The sequence below is a fragment of the Macrotis lagotis genome, chromosome 7 (assembly GCF_037893015.1).
Source record: "Macrotis lagotis isolate mMagLag1 chromosome 7, bilby.v1.9.chrom.fasta, whole genome shotgun sequence".
Taxonomy (NCBI): domain Eukaryota; kingdom Metazoa; phylum Chordata; class Mammalia; order Peramelemorphia; family Peramelidae; genus Macrotis; species Macrotis lagotis.
The window spans coordinates 151,029,451-151,049,465 of record NC_133664.1 but is presented as its reverse complement, the minus strand read 5'-3'; the positions used below and the strand labels follow the sequence as shown (position 1 = coordinate 151,049,465).

Sequence of the window (20,015 nt, the reverse complement as noted above, 5' to 3'; positions counted from 1 at the left end):
TTACTACTTTACACTGAAAAGCACTCATTTCTTCCCCTGGTTCAGTAAAGTTGAATGTACTTGCATTGGTGTAGCTGGACTACAGTATGTGAAGTTACTGCATTTAAAGATAGACGGATCTAGTTGTTAATACTTGGTTTTCATATTGGAAACAAGTTATTAAAATGAATTGAAGTTCAAATATGTATAATAGAACAGAATAGTGTAAATATAGAAAATAAATGTTAATCATTTAATTTTTATTTTACCATTGAAATTTTACAATCCAGAGATAGAACTATTTTTAAAAAATGAAATTTTTAAGTTCACATCAATGTAAATGAATGAGAGCTGTTAAGTTCATTCAATCTAATGCTTTTGGTGCTTAGGAGTAATTAAATAATTAAAGACAATATATCAGGGTAGAAAATGGAGATAAAATGATAATAAAATGAGTTTTAAATGTTCATTTGCTATTCACTAAAATGAGTTATGACTATCTCTGGAATGTAACTTTTGCAAGTTCTTAGACTTTCCAGTTCAGTCTTGGAAAAACAACAATTTTCAAATCAAAATGTTTATGCTAAGTGTCATATCTTCAGTCTTCTATGTTTTGGGAAAATGACCATTTTAGATAAATGCATATATGTTCTATGAACAGATCTGAAAGTATAATATGCACTAGAGAAAGCCATGACATTAGCTAAACTCTGAACTTGCCTATTTTCTTTTATATTTAGTTTATTTTATTCTCCATTATATTCAGGAAATAGGAGAGAAAGTTTTTCTAATACTTTGTGGATTGTTTTTAAAAATGCTGAAAAATTATATTTGTTAATGAAAATAGAATGACCATTTTCCTCTTGTAATGGTTGCTCTTAAAATTATGCATTGTTAAATGATACCAGTTACTTATTGAGTACTAAAAGAGAAACAGGTCTATACCTCATGTAACAATATAAATTATTGTTAACTAGGGGTATATTCAGTCAAGCAAAACCTAGTAATTCCTACAGGGAAAAAATTTGTAGTAGTGGTTCAAAAATTCTTATTAAATGCAATCACAATGAATATACCATAGATATTTTTGGAAGAAATATAAATGCTAAGATATGAGATTATTTGCATATATACCACTCGAATATAAGTACTCAGGGTGGGTCTAACTCTTAAATTTTAATAGCTTAGCTTATTTAGCTTGATTTATATTTAGTAATATGGGAAGGTTGAGATGTCAAAATTAAGGATTTACTTCTTTTCCTTTTAGATGTACTAAGGTTACTTAACCTTATTTCAGATTAAATTTATTATCTATGACTAATTCCACTAAATCAAATCTGAACCCTAAATTGATGTACCCCTAGGGAAGAAAAGGTGATTACTCATAAGAGAGCTGGCATGATTAAGGGAAATCGGGTGTCAAACTTAGTCCAGACTAGGTTAAAATGATAGTGGGAAATGTTTAACTAAATAAAACTGTAGCCCAGATAATGTTATGTGGTTTTCTGTGTCAATATGCAGTTCAGACAGAAAATGAAAAAAATCTGCATTTGAATCCAGATTCTTTGGCTCTCCAGCACACTTTTTCTTGTCTTAGTGGTTTTGTTCATTTGCAAGGGATAGGAAGACTTCTCTTTTGGACTTTCATGTCTCAATGCCATTGTCTTATTTGAGGTATCTGGTATGAGGAGGTAGATTTGATACTTGAGATCCATTGATATATGTAGCCCACTACATCACTAGTCTTTTACCTGCTCTTCAATCTTTCCCCCTTAGTAGAGTCAAAAGAAAGTTCAGCATAACTGTTGCTTTTTGTAACAAACAAATTCTTAGTGCTATTTTTCTTTGAAATTGGACGTAACAAAGTGGAAATGAGTTAAGGAACCATATAGCCCCATTATTGAAGTGTTCATGGTGGTAGTATGTTTATAAAATGAAACTCCATGTTGGTAAAAATAACAAATCTAACTAGATGCACCCCTATACAAAAAGTGCATTTGTACTTTATTTGTAACTTCATTAAAAAACATTTGGTAATTTAAAAAAAAATTAAATAAGTAAAGGTGAATTTTGTTTCATTTTACATCAATGTGTTGTTAGCTACATTTTTAAAAATACAATTGATTTGATACTTTGGTCTCAGCCATTTCTGTCCCTTCTGGCTTTGTTACAAACAAGTGCTATAAACAGTAACTTTTTGGCTTATATCATGTAGAAGTGAACGGACTTCTTCTTCAAGTTTCACCAATTCTTGAGCTTTTTCTTCTAGATATTTTTGATTGTCTTCATATTTTTGCTCCAAATCTGTAGAAATTTTAAGAAAATCACTTTTTTGAAATGGTTTTGAGTTTAACTATACAGTATTTTATATTTTTATCCTTCCCATAGTCTCATAACCCTTTTTTATAGGCACAAGTCTTACCCTTCAGCAGTTGCAGCTTACTGTTTGCTTGGGCAAGCAGCATTTTAGCTTCATTTTGTAGCATTTCTGCTTTCTTTCTGGCATCAGCTGACTCTTCAGATTTCTTGGCAATTAAGTTTTCCACTCTTTTATACTTTTCACTAAGTTCACTGTCGAGAACCTGCAGTACCAAGTTTAGACACAAGATGGCAGAGTTAGTCGCAACAAACACAAGTGCCAGATCCTGAAAGGATCAGAAAAGGATCTACAGTGAAAACTATGTAGGAGTGATCAGGGGAAACTTCTTTCCTCTTTTGTAAGAATCATAACTGACTGAATCAAACAAATAACTAACTTGAATCAAATGGCTTGCTGTATATTATATAAGGTGATAATACTATGAAATGAACAGTAACAGTATGAAAGTTTTGGATTATATGGAATTTTGCATCCACTGGAAGTCAGAAAAATTATTCATGGCCTCCTATGACTTAGTCTCTCTGGCCTTGAGTTTTGTCAGCTATTAAAAATTAAGTTGGTGGGGGCAGAGCCAAGATGGCTGTGTGGAGGCAGAATTTCCCAGGAACTCCTTCCCCCCAAAACTCCAAAAGCCAACAATTTATGGCTCTAGCCAAAATTTAGAGGGGCAGAATCCACAGAAAGACTGAGTGATATATTTTTCCCACTCCAAGATAACTTAGAAGTTCTGTGGGAAAGGTGTGTCTCACCAGGACTGGAATTTGGAAAAAGCTCCAGTCACAGCACAGCCCCAGAACAGCTTGAAGGGGTGGGGAGAGAATTCTGCTACACCAGAATGAGTGTAGAGTGAGGGCGCACCAGCTGGAGAATCTGGAGAAAGCAGCCTACACCCCCAGAACACAGCCCACAGATGGTAAGGGTGTCAGGGAAGACTACAGAAATTTTTCTGCTCTCTCTTGGGGTAGGACCCTGCTGTTTGCCCACACTCAGATCCAGGTTGCAGTTTGGGCTTCCAAGCAGCACCCCTCCTCTCCAGGGCAGAAGGAAATGCCTGTGGTCATCTACACATCAAATCACAGACAAGAGAGCATAATATCTTGGAGGAATAAAGGTCCCAGCGGGTTGTCCCTTACCCCCCCCCCAAAAAAAAAACCTAGAGCCTTGGAAGGGCTGAGGAAATGAGTAAACAACAGAAAAAAGAAGATTCTGACCATAGAGAATTACTTTAGTCCCAAGAAAAGATCAAAGCACATAATCAGATGATGACAAAATTGAAGCTTCCATATCTAAAACCTCCAAGAGAAATAGAAAATGGGTTCAGACTAAGGATGAGCTCAAAAAAGACATCTGAAAAGCAATTAAGGTGGAGGAAAAATTGGGAGGAGAAACGTGAGTGATGCAGAAAAATCATGAAAACCAAATCAACAGTTTGGTGAAAGAAATACAAAAAAATACTGACAAAAATATGTTAAAAACCAGTTTAGGTCTAATGGAAAAAGCAAAAGGCAAATGAGAAGAATGCCATAAAAAGCAGAATTGGCCAGCTGAAAAAGGAGATAAAAAAGCTCCTTGAAGAAAATAACTCCTTCGAATGCAGAATGGAATTAAAGGAAGCTGATGACTTTGCAAGAAATCAGGAAGAAATAAAACTTCCAAAAAAGCCAAAAGTTAGAAGAAAATGTGAAATATCTCACTGCAAAAACAACTGACCAAACAGATCCAGAAGAAATAATTTAAAAATTATTGGGCTATCTGAAAGCCACGATCAGGAAAAAGAGACTAGACTTCATTTTTTCAAGAAATAATACAGCAAAATTGCCCTGAGATCCTAGAAGCAGAGGGTAAAATAGAAATTGAGAGAATTCACCAGTCACCCCCTGAAAGAGATCCCAAAAGAAAAACTTCCAGGAATATTGTAGCCAAATTCTAAAACTCCCAAATCAAAAAGAAAATTCTAAAAGGTACCAGAAACAGACAATTCAACTACCAAGGCTCCATAGTCAGGATTACACAGGACCTGGCAGCATCTACATTAAGGGCTTGTAGGGATTGGACTGATATTCCGGAAGGCAAAAGATCTTGGTTTATAACTGAGAATCAACTACCCAGCAAAACTGAACATCATCTTTCAGGGGAAAAGATGGAAACGGGACTTTCAAACTTTCCTAATGAAACAACCAGAGCTGAACTGAAAGTTGGATCTCCAAGTACAGGACTCTGGTGAATCATAGAGGGAGTGAATGAGAAGGACTGATTATGAGGAACTTGATGATGTTGAACTGTTTGTATTCCTGCATGGGAAGAAGATACTGATAACTCATATGAACTTTCTCATTTATAAGAGCTGTTAGAAGGAGCATTTAGAGACAGGACATAGGAAGGAGTGGAATTAATGGTATATAGTAAAAAGATGGGAGTCAATGGGTGATAAAGGGAAGTACTGGGAGGAAGGGAAAGGAGATGAAGAAGCTAAGAAATTTCACATAAGAGTCAAGAAAAAGCTTTTCCAATGGAGTGGAAAAAGGGGAGGCAAGGGGGAATGAGTGAGCCTTCATTCTCATCAGAAATGGCTCAGAGAGGAAATAACATACATACTTAATAGGGTATAGAAATGTATCTTACTCTAGAGAAAAATGAGAAGAAATGGATGGGATAAGGGGGAATGGGGGAGGGAAGGAGGGAATAGGTGATAGAAGAGAGGGAAGATTGAGGGAGAGGGTACTCAGATACAACACACTTTGGACAGGGCCAGGATGAAAGGAGAGAGAATAGATAGAATAAATGATAGTGGGGAGGAAGAGAGTGGAGGTACAGCTAGTAATACCAACTGTGGGAAAAATAATTGAAGCAACTTCTCTGGTGGACTTATGATAAAGCAACTCCAGAGACAGAGCCACTGGAATCTGAACACAGACTTAAGTGCATTTTTTTTCCCTCTCACTATTCTTGAGGTTTCTCATCTTCTTGGGGGGGAGGGAGGTTTAATGTTTACTCTTATAAAAAATTATTGTACTAATAGTAATAATAAATTTTTTAGAAAAGTTAAGTTGGGGCCTAGTCCTATTTTATGGTTGGATTTGGTCCTGCCCTATATATTCATGATTTTAACCAGAGAATTTGTGGGTCAGCACCAGCAGAGAAGTCATCAGTTTTTTGTCTCAGACATTAGTTAAGTTACATAATCAATCTCAATTTCAGTTACCTTGAAGATCAGGAAACACCAAACTTAAACCCTACAGGACAGGTTGTTTGGGGCTTTGATAACAGCCAGCCTTTATTTACTACCAATGATGGATCTTTAATTCAAATATCAAATTAGTATTAACCTTGAAGATTGAAATGCAATATTCGAAAGAGGCAGGAGGAGGACATATGATTTGGGCATCAATGGAAGGGCCTCAATTACAAATTACTCCATTGAGAAATAAAATTTAAACAATAAGTAGGTATATGGAAATTTAATTTTAAGGGTTTTTGGTTCCTCACCATCTCTTATGTAAATGCTGTTTGAGCAGACCTTTAAGAGATATTTAACATGACAGCACCCGGCAGGAAACAAAGTACAATAAGAGAAGATGTTTGTTTTTAATGGAAAAAGCACAAAGCAAACTGAAAAGACATTTGTTTTCCAGCATGACATTGTGCTTTATGATTCATCTAATTTCCTCCTTAATTAATTCCCTTCAATATTAATTATTGATGTTAACCATGTCCTCAAATATTATTACTAAATATAAAACTAAGGCAGCTTCTGCTTTCTATTGTAATCTTTAATTGATCATGTTAATGTTTGTAAATACAGCAGGAAAGAGATTCAGAAAGGACTTTCAGAAAGATTCTATTTATTATGGATTTGCTAGGTGATGGCTAAATCTCACTTACCTTCTTAACATCATCTGCATTTTGTTTTATAGTAGTCACCACTTGTTCAATGTAGTCTGCCTCCCCAGTGTTCTGAGCAGTCTTCTGTTTCAGTTCTTCCACATTCCTTTCTAGTTCACTTATGCGCTGAGAGGCATTGTATAAGGTTTCCTCAGATGCCGCAGTTTCAGACTCAATCTAATAATAAAGTATAACAGTTTAAGATTCATAATTCATTAGAATAAGGGAATTATTAAGCTTATATAACATCTCAATGCCCACAAAGAAGGCTAAATTTGCAGTAAGTCCTAAGCTCTCATCTATGTGATCTTGGGCAAGTCATTTAATTTTCCAAGGTCTCAGTTTCCTTATCTGCAAAATGAGGTACCTAGACTAAATAGTTTCAGAGTTTATCTAGTTGTGATTCTAGGTGTCAATGGCATCAGTAATTCATGCTTTGGATTTCAAATGTTATTTGTAATCTTTGTTGAGTAAAGTACTCTAAAGTGGTACTAAAATATTCCATATTCAAAAATACTTTTGATGTGCCTTATTTTTAAAGGACTCTTCTTTATTTAGGACTTCTGATGATTCAGTCTGAAATCACAAATAGAATATTCTTTAGCCAACATATAGATTTGCAGTAAAAGAACTATATTCCAGTTTGAGAGGGAGCTGATTTGGATTATCTTGTAAATGATCAAGTTTCATTGTTCATTTAAGTAGAGGGTAAAGGGTTATTTTTGAGATTCCCAATCAGTAAAACTAAAGAGAATAAATACTCTTCCAGCATTATTCATATGCACTAAATCTTTAAATGTAAGAGCATTTTGACAAGTAATGGATATGATAAATTCACATAGTTATTGCTACTATATATTACAAAGCACACAAGAACAGGCACAGCATATTCCCTTTCAATAGCCACATTCTGTTGATATCATAAATACACTAACTATGAATCTTGTTACAGACACCTTTTTGAAAAAAGTTAGAGCTATATTTTCGTTGGTATGGTTGGTATAGAAGAGCCAACAGTGAGACAGCATCTGAGGGCTTCTAAAATTGACTAGGCATTAAGAAGTTTAGGGACCAATGGGGGGCAGGGAGGTTACAGGTTAATAGCAGAGGATTTGAACATAGGATTTCCTTACTTTGAGACTATCCATTCCTATGCACATTAAAATCAGATCTTCTCTATGACTCATTTCTTGACATATGTAAGGCAAATTTCTTCTAGACATAAGCTCTACTAAGAGTTTCCTTTCTACTGAATTCTTTTTTAAGTTAAAGCAATGGTGTTAAGTGATTTGCCCAAGGTCCACACAGCTAGGTAATTATTAAGTGTCTGAAGTTGCATTTGAATTCAGGTCCTCCTGACTCCAGGTCCAGTGCTCTATCCACTGTGCCACCTAGTTGCCTCCTTTCTATTGAATTCTAACTATCATTAGTATATTATCACTGCAGATGGTATTTATCCTGTCAGAGTGCTTTATCCTTTTCAAACCATGTTGTGCCTGGTAATCATTTGAAATTAAAATAAGAAAATCATGGCAGTTGTAATTCCTGAATTCAAGTTTTTAGATGCTCAGTCTAGAGCATTATTACAAAACCACCCTGACCCTTGTAGCTAATAGAACAATACCTTCCTCTCAAAAAATTGCTCAAAAATCGAAGATTCTATCCATCTCTAAGCAGAGTTCAACTAAGATGAGTTTACTTTCTAAACATTTTAATTGCCCTGCTCTGACCAAAACAAGAAAAGACAATTCTTTTTCTGTTGGCAGAAACAAGTATGTGAAGAATACAGTACAATAATGAGAACTATTCATTTCCATTGAGAGCAGAATCTATAGTTATAAGGAAGATTTTTTATGACTACCAAATCACAGGATAAGTTATGAAAATCCAGTTTAAAAGTTTCTGGAAATTTTTAATGAAGCTAAGTAGAAAGCTATCTGGCAGAGATGACTGGTAATGCCTTGCAAGCTTGTTTCTATGTTCTCCACTCTGGTTCCTCTCATAGCTTAAAACATCAAATTATTCCATCAAAGTGATATAAACTAGTAATTTCTTACATCACAAGACAAGTATTTTAAAAATCATGCTTAAAGAAATCCATTTTTTTTATGAGTGGAACAGGTGCTATTTCTTTTTCTAGAGAAACATCTGATGAACTGGACATTTTATTCATTAAAGATGGGAGCTGGAAAACCAGTGGAGAGATGTTTTGTTCTCTACTCTTCTTTCCTTAAGACTTTGTCTTACGAATCATTCACAAAGGACCTAAGGATTTTTTTTTTACCTGTGAGTTGTACTTTTAGTGTCACTGCCACTGCAAAGCCTTCTTTTATAAATTCGGCTCTTAGAAAGTATGATATATCTGAACTTATCTCAAATTTCCCAAGAGAAAAGGGGCTGAGTCAACCAGTCACTCAGATTTTCTTTTGAAAAGTTGGATTATTGCCAGCATCATCAAAGACTGTGAACTTCACCTGCTGGCCCTGACAACATCAAAGTTAAACAGCATCTTTCTGTTTAGGCATTAAAAATGACTTCTTGGATCTCCATGCCCACTACCCAAAACTCATGCTTCATCGAATGAATGCTTTCTCAACAAAAACCCCCTGGACAATCGCATTCTCTTACTGAAGTCAGTAGATTTTGAGTTCCCTGAATGTCTTCATCTGCTTGCTTAATGGCCTTTTCTGCTGCAATCTGAGCCTTTTCTGCTTCTTCCAGGGCTTCCTTTACCATATCTGCAGTGACTTTAATGTCTGTTGCACTTTTGCTGAAACAATAAAGAGTTAACACTACATCAGATCTCTATGTATTTCATCTCAGAAAAAATGAAAAGGTTTCAACAGATCAGGTAAACTGCTACACCATGGTACTTCTATCAGAGATTCAAACTGACCCCACCAGATGCCATAAACAGCCCAGGTTACCTGGCTCTTTTTGCTTCATCTAACAGCATCTCTGCCCTGGCAATGTCCCCAGCACTTTGCTGTAGAATAACTTCCACTTGGGAAAGGCTTTCTACTCGTTCCCGAATATCTTCGGTTAGGTTCTGCAACTGCTGGGGAGTGCTTGGCATCTCCATTTTCAGTACTTCATTAGCAACAGCCTCAATGCTATCCAGGTCAGCACTGTCCTCTGTGAAAAGGAAAGATGGGCCAGCAATGGATGGTGACCATTCAGTTCAATATGTCTGTATATATGAGTCTATGCACATATATGAATTTATGGCACTGTATGACAATTAAGAGACCTTGTATATAAAGGTATAGCCTCAAAAGGAAGGAAAACATGGGTTCAAATTCAACCTCTGACACAAACTGATTATTTAATCCCATAATGCCAACTCTAAATATACAGGTTGTTGTTAATTTTTCTGTGGGTGCGATGAATCTTCTCAAAATGTTTTTATATAACTCAAGGAAATATTCAATTTCAAAGGTCTGAAAATGATCCCCAAATTTTTTTCCTATCCTTGAAGTCGAAACAGAACTCTTAGGGATCTATGGCCTCTAGGTTAAGAATTCCTGCCTTACAAGACAAGCATAGTATATAGAGAATTAGTCTTGAAATCCAGCTTCAAATTCTGCTTCATATTGTCCAGTGACTGGGCTTTGGGCCTCAATTTTCTCAAACTTTGGGCCTCAAACTTTTGAGCTACCCTTCCACCTTTAAATCTATTTTTACTATACAACATATAACCAGCATTGGACTTGGAGTGAACATTTTATCTATACCCCCACACCTGATTTCCTGTAGCTACATAGATAAGCAAGCAGTCTGCAAATGAAAGACTTCAAAAAGTTGTCTGGGAGAATTATTAACTGTCATCCCTAGAGTGTCTCTCTCTCTCTGTCTCTGTCCTTCCAACTCCACAGGATGATGGAAAATCAGGATGGAGCCAAATAGGGGAGGACCTTGAAGATCAAGGGCAGGACATTAACCTGGGAGTGATGAGGCCCAGGTTCTAGTTCTAGCACTAATCTAAGAACAAAGACTTTAAGAAAATGGACCCTGAAGCAAGAAGTGAGCCTCTATAATAAGGAAACGGTTTCAGTCAATAAACAGTAAGCAACCACAATGTGACAGGAACTCTGCTAAGTCCTGGAACTAGCCTCTTTTCTGTCAGATAGGCTATAATGACTCAAAGAACAAAAACCTTGACAGAAGAGTTCTTGTTCTAACAGTGAATCTGCAGGATCTTATTTTGACTTCAAGTTTTCATCTAGTAGAACCTTCCTTTTTTTTTGGGACAACATACCGAGTTATACTTTAGGGCAGAAAGTCTGCTTACTATCTTGTCTAGTAAGTTTGCCTTTGTACATCTGTTTGTTTTTATCAACTGGGATGGATTTCAATGCCCCATGAAGATATACCTTTTATCAATGCACATTTGCTACCATTTCTGCAATCTGTGGAGACTTAGAGAATTAGCTAGATCCTTGAGACATTAAGTGGCTTAACCCCACATACCAATAAGAGGGAAGACTTGCAGTTACATGGGTCTCCTAGCTCTTGAAGTTGTTTTCTCAAATATACATCACTGTTAAATAACTTTCAGAAGCTTATCACACATTTTAAAGAAAAGGAAAATATTCTCTTTAACAAGAAATGTGATTTTCATCTCTTGTCAGAAATTCATTTCTTTTAAAATGCAGGTTTAGGTTTGTCTTAAATCTCAACCATAAGGCCCTATTTCTTTGTGACTGATCATTTTAGGATTGGGATATTCAACATCAACACTGAAACAAGGGAATTATAAAAATATTTTTCTTACGAGTCAGAAAGTTTCTAATTTGCTTGATCAGATTTCTCAGATCCTCATTGCTCTTGTCCACTTTTTCTTTGGTGGCATTAGTCTTCAACAGAACTGCCTGGGCACTTTGTTTTGCTTCATCTGCCCTTAGTTTAGCTTCAGAGACCTAAATATACAGAAAATTTTTAAAAATTCACTTTTTCACTGTTCTTTTCATTCAGTCATTCAACAAATATTTTCTAAAATTACTACTCCTTGAAATTTACAGCAGGGTTTGGAAAGTAAGGTCAAAACATAATGCTTACAATATCAGTATCTGGAATCTATGTCATTTGAACTCTATGCCCTTATTTTTTCAAGTTTTTTTAAGTTATTAAAAACAATAACAATAACAACTTTTAAGTTACCAACAGAAGATCTTGGTACTTAACTTATAAATATCAGTTTTACAAAATGGTTTCAAGTGATAGGCATTATTAGGAGTAACTTATTAGAATTTCAAAAATGATCTAGTCATTTTTCAGTTTAGAGCTAGAAGGCACCACACAGAGACCTTTAGTCATAGGAACATGGAAGACATGAAGAAAAAGAAGGTTGTAAAAGTAGGAGCAGAAGAAAAACTTGCTCATGAGGGCTGTGACCCCTATGACCCCAATTCCTTACTGAGTATTCCCACTGTACCATATTATCTGGCTTGAAATATAGCTATTATCTTCCCTTTCATAAAAATTATTAACTGGCAAAAACTGAGTTTCTTTTTGGCCTAGCTGATCATCTTGGTGGATGCTAAGTCTAAGCCAAATTACATGGGTTGCCTCAAATTATTAGCACTGAGATATGACCTGTCCTGGAATCAACACTGTTCACTTAGGAATGATATTTGGGCCCAGAAACACAACTTATTCAGCTGTCTGCATAAAGGTCCCACCATCACCCACTCAGTTTGAGCTAGGCACACTGGCTGAAAATTCAACGTCAATTTTAGTCATCAATTAGATGGGGGTGAGGAACCTTTTTTCCACCAAGGGCCAATTGAATATTTATAACATCATTTGCAGACTACACAGAATTATCGACTTAAAAATTAGCCTGTTATATCTGGTCAAACATTTAATCCACCCCTAAAAGGTTCCTAGATTTACTGAATTTCGAGTGTTGCCCTGGCAGTGCCAGTCTAAATGACATTCCCTGCTCCTGTTTTAGATAGCATTTCTCCCTTGCTTCCATCTTCTCCCATGTTTCCACCCCAAAATAACAAGAGGCTGCTCAAGCTAAATTACTCACCGTCTTGGAGAGTTGTTCTACCTCAGCCAGGGCACTGAGGACGTCTCTGTCAAAGTCCATGGCTTTCTGCCAGGCGTTATGAGCCACAGTGACCAGGCCGTCGCAGCCAGGCCCACCACACTTCTTCTCCCCATCGTCAGTCCTGCAGTTTGGCCCCCCACATGGCGAATCAGCACAGGAGGCCCCCGGAGGTGTTCCACAAGTCTGCAATGAGTCAAGGTTGGGTAGAATACCCGAGACAATGATTCTGCTGCCAAGTCGTGGGTATTCCCTCAGAGCACACCAGTGATGTACAATACGTATACAGAAAAACAGGTAACAGGATAAGAAAGAAGGAAAGTGCTCAAAGGTTCTAGAAGCAAACCAGAGAAGGTTAATAAAATTCCCACATTCTAGCCCCAGTGTCAATTCATATTCCATCTTCTACCACCGTAACCAAATTCAATAATTTAATTAATAATAGTACACAACGACTAGATGGCTAGCACTTGAACAATAGCTTGGGAATACAGAAATGAAAAATGACAGTCCCTTCAAAGAACTTAAAATCTAGTAGGGGTATATAATTCATAAACAAGTATACTACTGATGGGAGAAAAGCAAAGTACTTTCACAAAATCTGAGGGAGGAGGGAAAGAAATTATTTTGGATCCAAATAAATGCCTATCTCAGATGCAATCTATAGTCTGTGGCTGAGGGTCCCCCCACTGTGATGGCTAAGTGAAAAAAGGACTAGTCCCTGTAAATCTGTCAACCAGTAAAAGTAATCATTTTTTGGTACACACTTTGAAATGCAATGGAGGCTGGAGAAATGAGAGAATGTTTAGGCTCTTGTGGTTTGGGGGAGGTTTAACAGAAAGAAGGTGTGAGATTTACCTTGAGCCTAGGAAGACCTGATTAGGTGAAGAGATATGGAAAAAGTCATTCCAAGGTGTGGGTACAACTCTGCAAGGGTCAAGTGGGAGTGGGGGGGGGGGGCTTGTGGCAAGTAGAATTAGTGAAGGCTCATAGATTTAGAGTTGTAAGAACAGAGGTCATTTAGTTCAATCTTTATTGTTTCAGAGGAGGAAACTAAGACCTAGACAAATTACCCATTGTCACAGAAATAGTGACAGAATTGGAATTCCACTCTACCATATAGTCAAATACTTTATTTTCAAAGGGCTGCTTTCATTCCTGCTCCTTCCCCTCACCCCCATCAAGGGCAGTGAACCCGAGACTCACTGGCTTGCCATTCCTATTCAGCAATGGTAGGGGTACCTTGGAATGAATGTATTGAGAAAACACTCTAGGACTATCATCTTTCTTAATCCACTTTATTAATATAAGTGTGATTTTGAAAGCTAATATGGGCTCATTCTTTTGGGGATTGTGAATAGAGGGGATAAGTAGTAGGAAAAGAGAAAGTGATGATGGATGAGAAACACTGAAAAGAAGTTAATGGAAAGCAGGGTAAAAGAAGATTCCATTTTCTCAAAAAAAAAGCTTGCAGAACTCTTTCTCCTTTGAACTATTCTTTATTTCAATGATTTAAATTTGAGGAATTTCTAACCATATTTCATTTTTTGCATTCAAGCTGAACCCGTGGCCTTAAAATGCATTTGGTTTATTTCACATGAAACACTTGAGAAGTACAAACCTGAACACTACACAAAAAATCTGCTTTATTCAGGAGAAGCAAAGGGGCACCGGGGATACTTTATTGGGAAACAGCTTGACAGTGGAAGGGCTCACCCAGAAGGTCTGTTTTGTTTCAAGAGACCCTGGGAGACAAGAGTGGGGGGGGGGACCAAAACAGAACAGCTCTGCTGTAGCCAAATGTATGCAGAGATAAAGAACAGGGTGTACCTAGCAAACCAAGAGGTGCATATCTGTACTCCATGAGAGGCCCTAAGAATCCAGATTTCTAAGTGGGTACCCCATAAGAGAAGGAATAACACTCCCTGGAGTTCCTATTGCCAGTTTCTGGATTGGAAAGGGAATAGGAAATACTATTATAGTCTGGACACATGTCAAAATAAAATTTACCCAAAGATTTTGTAGTCTTTCATTACTTTGGTCAGCAGAATGTTGTTTTTATCTTTAACATGTATCATATAACACAGTCAGTAGAGAGCCAGCCTCAAAGACTGAAAGACTTTGCCTGTGACACATAAACTGTGAATCTGGGCACAATGCGACTCATCTCACAATACTCCAAGACAATTCTCTAAGGTTCAATAATGCAGAGAAGGTACCAATCTATATTGCTAGAAGCAGTTTCCACCTGGGAATTCCTCACAAAGGAGAAATTACAGGTCTAGGCCCTGTCCTTAACATAATCTAGAGAAGCAAGGAGCAAATATTAAAATTTCAACAAAGATGATGGAAAACAGGAATTGATATTCAATTGCAATACAGAATAACTTAGCAGTCTACTATTGGCTTTGCTGATTTTCTCAGAAATACTCTAGGTTTTAGTTTTCCTGTCTATGAAATGAGGATGTCTGTTTCACTTGGATGTTGTACGAAATGTCTGTAAATATCTTGAGGAGAAAAAACCAGAATAAGAGCTTTTGTTTTCATCTTTACCAAGAACATTCCCAGAACTCATTACCTTTCCTCCTGAACTCATCCTTCTTAGTAACTTCTCTATTTCTATCCAGGGCATTATCATTATTTCAGTCATCCATGTTCTCAAAGTAGGAGTCAACCTTGACTATTTCCTCTTTTTTTTGGATCACAAAGCCATAGATTAAAAATTGGTAGGAACTTCATGTGATCATAGGGCTAGAGCTAATAGATATCTCAGGGGCTGGCCAGTCCAGCCCCATTTCGCTGAAAAGCAAACTGAGATCTAGATAGGACCTCAAGATCATTCAAGTAATAAGTGAATGTGGTAGAACTGAATCCAAGTTTTCCTGACTTCAAATCTAACCATACATGTTACTCCCAACCTCATTTTTCCAGTCACTTGCCAGATCTTGTCAATTCCACTTCCATATCTTTTACATCAATCCCAATTCTCCTTATTCCTACCAAATTACCCTAGTTGAAGCTCTCATCACTTATGGATTACTGCAGTGGCTCTCTAGTTGGTCTCAACTCTCTCCCCAGTCCCATTCCTCCTTCTTCCTAAAGCATGTCATTGTCCTAATCAATAGACTCTAAAGACTCCCTGTTAATTACCTCTAAGATCCAATACAAACTCTTCTGCTGGCCTTTTAAGTCTCTCCAATCTATCTTCCCTCAGCTGACCTTTCTCCAAGCTGACTGTGCATTAGCCCCCTATATTTACACAGGGGCCCAGTCCAATAAGGCATTCTTGCTGTTTCTCACATAAGGACAGAATGAATTCCCACCTCATCTCCACCAAGTCTTTTTTTTTTAGGTTTTTGCAAGGCAAATGGGGTTAAGTGGCCTGCCCAAGGCCACACAGCTAGGTAATTATTAACTGTCTGAGACCAGATTTGAACCCAGGTACTCCTGACTCCAAGGCCGGTGCTTTATCCACTATGCCACCTAGCCGCCCCTCCACCAAGTCTTAACACTCCCAGATTCCCTCAGAACTCAGCTCCAACATCCACAGGAATCCTCTTCAGACTCTCCAGATTCGAAGACCTTCCTCATCAAAATTCCAAAGATTTTTTCAATATATCTATACAGGGGTGGCTAGGTGGCATAGTGGATAAAGCACCGGCCTTGGAGTCAGGAGTACCTGGGTTCAAATCTGGTGTCAGATCCTTAATAATTACCTAGCTGTGTGGCCTTGGGCAGGCCACTTAACCCCATTTGCCTTGCAAAAAAACCAAAAAAACTAATATATCTATACATGCACATTCCCCTCTTACAACAGAATATAAAGAACTTGTTTCATTTTTCTTTGTCTCGGCTATCACAAACCAGAGATTTCTCCATCTCATCTTTTACTCATATGTCTAAATCTAAGGCAAAACCATTCTTTTTTTCACTTGGTCCCAGTTCCCTTTCAGTACCTTGTGCTATTAACTAAAGTAAGTTGAGTATGATTTCTTAGGCCTGGTTGCTTAATTTTCAAGAATCTCAGTCTTCAATTGTCCTCAGGCACATGCTGATTTATATTTTTTAGCTTCTCAGAATGTGCTAATTTTCCAAGCTGCTTTTAGATTTAAAATAAGATTGTCACACAGGTAAAATTATTGGTCAAAAAGAACATGTTAATAATGACCCCCTGGTGGAAAAGGATCCCTTCATAGTTTCTCTTAGGAATCATCTTTTGGTAATGGCAATGATAGGACTTCACCTATTTGGATGATTTGTACTATTTTGGTGAACAATGCCTGTGGAAGAAGCTAATAAAATGAATCTAATCTAAATTGAAAGTCAGTCATTAGTAAGAACAAGGGAATGTGAATTACAACCTAGAGAAGCAGGAGGGTGATTTGGGTTAATTTAGAAGAGAAAGTAAGTTAAAAATAAGAGACTGTTGTCCCTTTATCTACAAGGTACCCCATGCTGGGAAAGGCACCCCATGCTGGGGTGGGGAAAATGCAAAGGAGAATTTTACTCTCTTAACCTTATGGATGCAATAAGGATTAAGGAGTTAATTTATTCAAGGCCTCTTTGTAAGTCATCCATGAAAGGTGCCATTTTGAATAGAACTTCTTCAATGCATTGGCACAAAGAAGGAATTGAAATGAATTTTTCTTTAAAACCATCACGGCCACAAAAGCCAAACCTCCAAAGCTTACCTGTTCCACTGTAGCAGAAAGATCCAAACTCTGCAATTTGCCTGCAAGCTCATCCAGAAGGCGAGATTGTTCCTCCTGTTTTTCTCTGAACTGGGCTTCTCTTTCCATCATTATGTCTTCAACTTTGTTTCGAGTAAGGGCAGATTGTTCTATAGTGCTATTGAGATCTGTGGTGGAGGCATTCACTCTTTGCTCTGCCTCAAGAGACATCTGAAAGTATTTGGTAATACTATCCAAGGCTCCTACAAGATGAGATGAAAATACTCAGAGTTAAAGCTAATTTCTACTCCCCCTTCTACTTACAGATAATTTTTGTATTATCTTGTCCTACACTTTGTTTTTGGCAAGGCAATGGAGTTAAGTGACTTGCCTAAGGTCACACAGCTAAATAAATATGTCTAAGGCCACATTTGAACTCAGGTCCTTCTGACTCCACTGCACCACCTAGCTGCTCCATGCACTATACTTTTTTTTAATGTGACTGCATATTTATTTTTTAAAAGATTTTATTTTGAGTTTTACAATTTTCCCCCAATCTTACTTCCCTCCCCCCATCCCCACAGAAGGCAATTTATCAGTCTTTACATTGTTTCCATGGTATATATTGATCCAAATTGAATGCGATGAGAGAGATATCATATCCTTAAGGAAGAAACATAAAGTATAAGAGATGGCAAGATCAGACAATAGGATATCAGTTTTGTTCCCCTAAATTAAAGGTAATAGTCCTTGGTCTTTGTTCAAACTCCACAGTTCTTTCTCTGGTATTTTCCATTGCAGAGAGCCCCAAATTGTCTCTGATTGTTGCACTGATGGAATGAGCAAGTCCATCAAGGTTAATCATCACCCCCATGTTGCTGTTAGGGTATACAGTGTTTTTTCTGGTTCTGCTCATCTCAATCAGCATCAGTTCATGCAAATCCCTCCAGGCTTCCCTGAATTCCCATCCCTCCTGGTTGCTAATAGAACAATAGTGTTCCTTCCATGACATACATATACCACAGTTTGCTAAGCTATTCCCCAATTAAAGGACATTTATTTGATTTCTAATTCTTTGCCACCACAAACAGGACTGCTATGAATATTTTTGTACAAGTGACATTTTTACCCTTTTTCATCATCTCTTCAGGGTATAGAACCAGTAGTGGTATTGATGGATCAAAGGGTATACACATTTTTGTGGCCCTTTGGGCATAGTTCTAAATTTCTCTCCAGAAAGGTTGGATGAGTTCACAGCTCCACCAACAATGTAATAGTGACCCAGGTTTCCCACAACCCTTCCAACAAGCTTTAATTTGCATTTTTCTAATAAGTAATAATTTAGAGCAATTTTTCATGACTATGGATCGCTTTGACCTCCTCATCTGTAAATTGCCTTTGCACATCCTTTGACCATTTGTCAATTGGGGAATGGCTTGTCTTTTTTTTTTTTAAATTTGACTCCGTTCTCTGTATATTTTAGAGACGAATCAGAAACATCAGAAACACTATTCATAAAATTGTTTCCCAATTTACTACTTTTCTTTTGATCTTGGTTACAGTAGTTTTGTCTGTGCAAAAGCTTTTTAACTTAACAAAATTATCTAGTTTATTTTTAATGGTGTTCTCCATTTCTTCCTTGGTCATAAACTGCTTCCCTTTCCATAAATCTGACAGGTAAACTAGTCCTTGATCTTATAGTTTGCTTATAGTATTGTCTTTTATGTCTATGTTTTTATTTGGATCTTTTCTTGGTATAGGGTGTGAGGTGTTGGTCTAATCTAAGTTTCTTCCATACTAACTTCCAATTTTCCCAGCAGTTTTTATTGAATAGAGTTTTTATCCCAATAGCTGGACTCTTTGGGTTTATCAAGCAGCAGATTACTATAATCATTTCCTGCTATTGCACCTAGTCTATTCCACTGGTCCACCACTCTATTTCTTAGCCAATACCAGACAGGTTTGATGACTGATGCTTTATAATATAATTTTAGATCAGGTAGGGCTAAGCCACCTTCTTTTGCACTTTTTTTTATTAAATCCCTAGAAATTCCTGAATTTTTATTTCTCCATATGAATTTAATTACAACTTTTTCTAACTCACTAATTTTTTGGAATTTTGATTGGTAGGACACTAAACAGGTAGTTTAGTTTTGGTAGAATTGTCGTTTTTATTATATTAGCTCAATCTATCCATGAGCAGTTGATGTTTGCCCAGTTATTTAAATCTGATTTAATTTGTGTGAGAAGTGTTTTGTAATTGTTTTCAAAAAGTTTCTGAGTCTGCCTTGGCAAATAGACTCCCAGGTATTTTATATTGCTTGAGGTTACTTTGAATTGGATTTCTCTTTCTAGCTCTTCCTGCTGTATCTTCATGCCCTATACTTCTTATAAAGAAATGAAATTGTTTGATAAAAGAAAAAAATCCCAAGAAGTAAAATGGACCATGTGATTTTCCTTTCATAAACATAATTTATTCTTTTGTCCATCCCATTCCTGCACCCAAACAATATTCAAACAGGTTCATATCATGATGAGCATCTGAATGAAAAGTAAAAAATTAAGTCAGTTATCTGGAATAGTTTTATTATATGATGCCAGACACTGAATATTTGGAAACATCTGGAGAGCTGGCATCTTGTAAAAAAAAACAAACATCCGGGTGGTTGACTTAACATTTCACTTTTCATCCAGATGTTAGCCCGTCGGGTAGACTGGGCCAAAGTTAATATTTTTGTAGTCGGATTGTATATTCAACATTGATGGGTAATGTGATATAGCATATAGTCTGGGATCTCTTTTGCTGTTTTTGGCTCATCCAAGTGGCCCACAAAGTCAATAAGCTAAGGATTTGCAAAAAAAAAAAAAAAAAAAAAAAAAAAAAAAATCCTGCTAAGCAACATCTTAAACTTAAAGTGATTTATTTGTACAAGTATCACCGTAATTCCAAAGTTATCTAAGAAGATGCCTACCAAAGAAAAGCTAAGGGTAATTGGGGCAAGCTAACACCACTAACTGGAAAAACAGGAAACTCAAGTTTTACTTAAAA

The 20,015-nt window shown here is 36.9% G+C and overlaps 1 protein-coding gene across 1 annotated transcript in view; it reads right to left on the bottom strand.

Moving 5' to 3' along the window:
• Positions 1-268: 268 nt before the first annotated feature.
• LAMB1 (laminin subunit beta 1) overlaps positions 269-20,015 on the bottom strand; it is a 93,892-nt gene continuing 74,145 nt past the window's right edge. Inside the window, exons 26-33 of the mRNA XM_074193925.1 lie at positions 16,988-17,229; positions 12,279-12,482; positions 11,016-11,160; positions 9,169-9,376; positions 8,870-9,011; positions 6,242-6,418; positions 2,402-2,561; positions 269-2,283 (exon numbers count right to left, since the gene is read on the bottom strand). Coding sequence (XP_074050026.1) covers positions 2,147-2,283; positions 2,402-2,561; positions 6,242-6,418; positions 8,870-9,011; positions 9,169-9,376; positions 11,016-11,160; positions 12,279-12,482; positions 16,988-17,229 — 1,415 coding nt within the window. The 3' untranslated portion in view covers positions 269-2,146. The remainder of the gene's footprint in view (positions 2,284-2,401; positions 2,562-6,241; positions 6,419-8,869; positions 9,012-9,168; positions 9,377-11,015; positions 11,161-12,278; positions 12,483-16,987; positions 17,230-20,015) is intronic.